Consider the following 3,467-nt stretch of genomic DNA (forward strand, 5'->3'; position numbering starts at 1 on the left):
CTCCCAACAAAAGCATCCCAATAGCAGAAAGATATAAATATACCTGCATGATAATTTTGGTCACCAAACCATGATTTTCAAAATCATTTTCAAAAGACTAAGAAAACAAGCATCATTCATTAACAATTATCTTCATATTTTAAAAACAGAGTCTCAACATCATAACTAAGGCCCTCAACTTAGACTAGAGTACCCTGTAAGTTAATTTCACTGACAATACTAAAAGTACAAACCATGGTTTGCCATATTAGCATTTGCTCCATCTAGTGTACAGTATAAAACCATCCAAATAATATAAAATTTCATTTCATCCAGGCAAAATATGCCAAAGCTCTTCACACTACTAATTTCTGAGGGTGTCACATTATTTTCTGTCTGAAACTGGTTTTAGGTATATAGCTTTTGTACCATATTCTTCGGAAGTTGTCTAATAGAAGGTGTAATGGGAAAGAATTGGAATCCCATGTTAATGATGCTATTGTAATATTTTTCACGTTTATCTACATTAATATATGGGCTATTATAGCATTGTTGGCTTGTATTTGTATGAGTAATGTGGACTGTGGAAGCTCTCCTAGTTGAAAACATAATATTGATCATAACAAGTGGTTGTAGCATTAAGGTCTTGGTGACATTCAACAATAAGAATTGGTCTGAAAAGAATTCAAGTACCTGATTTTATAGTTCAGGCAAATCATCTCCAATATAAATAATGAAACTGGAAGTCTGGAACAAGTGCATTTCAGTTCAGAAAATACCCTTGTCACAGTTCTTTTATTCCGAGACTGATAATTCCAAGTTGATTGCTTCTAATCAATTTCTCTTGCTTGATGTGGAGCTTATATCTAGTATTGGAATTTTATATGCTGGTAAACTGAATTTGAAGAAAATAAGGAAAATAGGATGAAAGGGAAGGGGGGGGGGGGGGCTAATACTTACATAGGAGATCTGAAAACTTAGTGTGTATAGCAAGCTTCTATTCAACCACTGCCACTGTTGTGGGCTTACTTTGCTTGATTTTTGAATTTCCTATATTACTAGATATGCATGTAGAACTTTCTTTTCTCGTTAGTGTTAATTAATAGATGGAAATGTAGATATTCCTATTTACTGTCTATATTCTTGGTAGTCATAGTAGCAATTTCATTAATGAATCTTGGAAACTGATTTTATTACATAGCTTCTATTTGTTTTTGTGTTTCTATTGGAATTTTATTTGTTCCTTGTTTCAAATTTGTCTATTTTATTACATAGCTTCAAGATTTCTATGTCATACTTTTAAAAAAAACAAGAGTAAGTTACATGGAGTACACAACCATTTTACAAGGGTTTTTCTTACAGATATGTTGGGATATTGGGTAGCTTAGCTTCATTGATTCTTGGATCTCTGTTTTCATATTATTTTTTTACTTATAAAGGAGGATTTCTTATCCTCCTAACTTTGTAATCATCTTCTATATTTACAGAGATATTTGAGCCAATTAAGTCCGTAGAAGAATTCAATTTTGGTTGGGCCTAGGCCACTTTCTTTTCCCAAGGAAAAATATATTGAATTAGGTGACAAGGGTTCTTTATATGTTTAGAATTCTATATCAAATCAAAATAAAATAGAAGCTTTTTTTATACTATAAGAGTAAGGTTATGTTTTCAAATTAAAAATAATAAATTAATAGCCATTTACAGATTTACTCCTTATTTAAAAATAGTGATAATGGTTAAGGTAAAAAGAATTTCAACTATTATGCCACCAAGAAAGACAAAGAGTGGCTCATGGCATCAAAGATTATAAATAACAACAGAAGCCGAAGCCTTTTTCCACTAAATGAGATTGGCTACATGAATCAAATGGTAACTGATTCAAAGTCTTTGGCATACCAATCTGCCATAAAAAATTCGGCCTCACATTCAATGGCCACTACTTTCTTTTTCAGTAACTGTTTCAGTAGTTTGTAAGCTTTCAATATTGCTGACTAATGTAGCCTTCTCATTGAGTGAAGTCATTTCTCAGTCTTTCACTCTTTCTATATCTATCTTCATTGGCTCATTAGCTATCACCAATCCATTGATCATAATATCTACTTCTCTCATTGTATCTTGTGCTTCTTCAAATTTAGCAAGAATAAAAGATGCCTCTTGAGCTTTCTGAGCTTGAATGATCGTTGCCTCTCCAACTTCAAGTTCAAGTGACTACAAAGAAAAAAGCATTGTCTTAACATTATTCAGTCAACAAGTGTCTATCAGCATGTCTTAACACTATTGTTATAAATGAATCGGGCCTAATTCAACCCCCAAAAGTATTCTAGCCATATTCCTAGAAGCATTGTCTTAACACTATTCAGTCAACAAATCAACATCAATGGGGAATGGGGAAAGTTAATGACAACAAAAAAAAACAAGTAAATGCACAATCAACACTAAGAATGACATAAAACAAACACAAATTTCTTCTTTTAGAGAATGGAATAGAGGAAAAATGAAAACAGAGGTTCAACGCTGTACCTCTTTCCTTTGGTACCAATGGGAGCTGGCTTCTTTCAGAGGTTTCTCCAGGCCTCTAAGTTTGTGACTGAGTACATCAATCTTGACTTTAGATTTCTCCTCAAAGTGATACATAGCTTCTTGCAGGAAAAGTATGTGATTTGTGAGGCACTCTATGCTTTGCCGACTCTTCTTTTCAGACACTGACATCTCTTTTTTTTCTTCATGTAATCTGGCCATCTCATATTGCACTTCTTTTAAGCTTTCAAGAGCACATTCGATTTCTTTTCTCAAAAGCCTAATAGTAGCATCTCTTTCAAGCACATTCTTGCCAACTTTTCTTGATTTCAGGTCTTTCGTATCATATCCACTTTTGACCAACTGTAAGTCAGTCAGGTCAACTATATGTTCTTCAACAGAAAGCGGATCTAAATAAAAATAGTCAAATGCTCCTTCAGTTGTGTCATAGTAGATGTTTTTTCACTCAATTGTGAGGTCAATAGGAGAATTTCTTTTTCATTTTCAGCACAGTCCTTCTTGCAAGATTCAGTAATGACTAACGCTGCACTTCTTAAGCCCTTTAACTTTCTACTCAGTCCCCCCTCCACCCTTCAGAACTTGAGTTACAAAGCTTATGTTCATCAATTTATGTTCTAAAATTTTTTATTTGGCTTTTTACTAGTATTGAGTGTTTTTCCAGCTGTGTTGACTTGAATCCATTCAAACTTTAAATTTGCAAGTTTTAGTAAATGCTTTATTAATTTGGTTCATTTATTTTTTGAGTTAATATTATTCCAATTTTTATTTTCATGCAACTTAAATTTCAATACATGTATAATAATTGATATATCATGAATTTCAAACAATATGTGAATAAGACTTCTGCTATTTGCCTGCAACATTATCTGTTATATGATATACTGGGTTATTGGTTTGTCATTTTGCGTGATATGCCATTGATAACACCATTATTGCTGGAACTTGTCTTC

General features: G+C 32.9%; 1 protein-coding gene across 1 annotated transcript; it reads right to left on the reverse strand.

The window, feature by feature from the left end:
* Positions 1-2,004: 2,004 nt before the first annotated feature.
* Positions 2,005-2,902, reverse strand: LOC114405013 (kinesin-like protein KIN-12F). Its single transcript, XM_028367713.1, has 2 exons — positions 2,500-2,902; positions 2,005-2,187 (listed from the first exon to the last, which is right to left on the reverse strand). Exons 1-2 carry the CDS (start codon positions 2,716-2,718, stop codon positions 2,005-2,007), a joined length of 402 nt encoding a protein of 133 aa, XP_028223514.1. The 5' UTR covers positions 2,719-2,902.
* Positions 2,903-3,467: the final 565 nt, after the last annotated feature.

The sequence above is a fragment of the Glycine soja genome, chromosome 3 (assembly GCF_004193775.1).
Source record: "Glycine soja cultivar W05 chromosome 3, ASM419377v2, whole genome shotgun sequence".
Classification (NCBI taxonomy): domain Eukaryota; kingdom Viridiplantae; phylum Streptophyta; class Magnoliopsida; order Fabales; family Fabaceae; genus Glycine; species Glycine soja.

What these genes read in the sequence shown, in the direction of transcription:
- LOC114405013 (XM_028367713.1), bottom strand. Translation starts at nt 2,718, where the DNA reads ATGGCCAGATTACATGAAGAAAAAAAAGAGATGTCAGTGTCTGAAAAG. An exon ending in ATTGGTACCAAAGGAAAGAG is followed by an intron (nt 2,188 to 2,499) that starts GTACAGCGTTGA and finishes TTTTCTTTGTAG; the next exon opens with TCACTTGAACTTGAAGTTGG.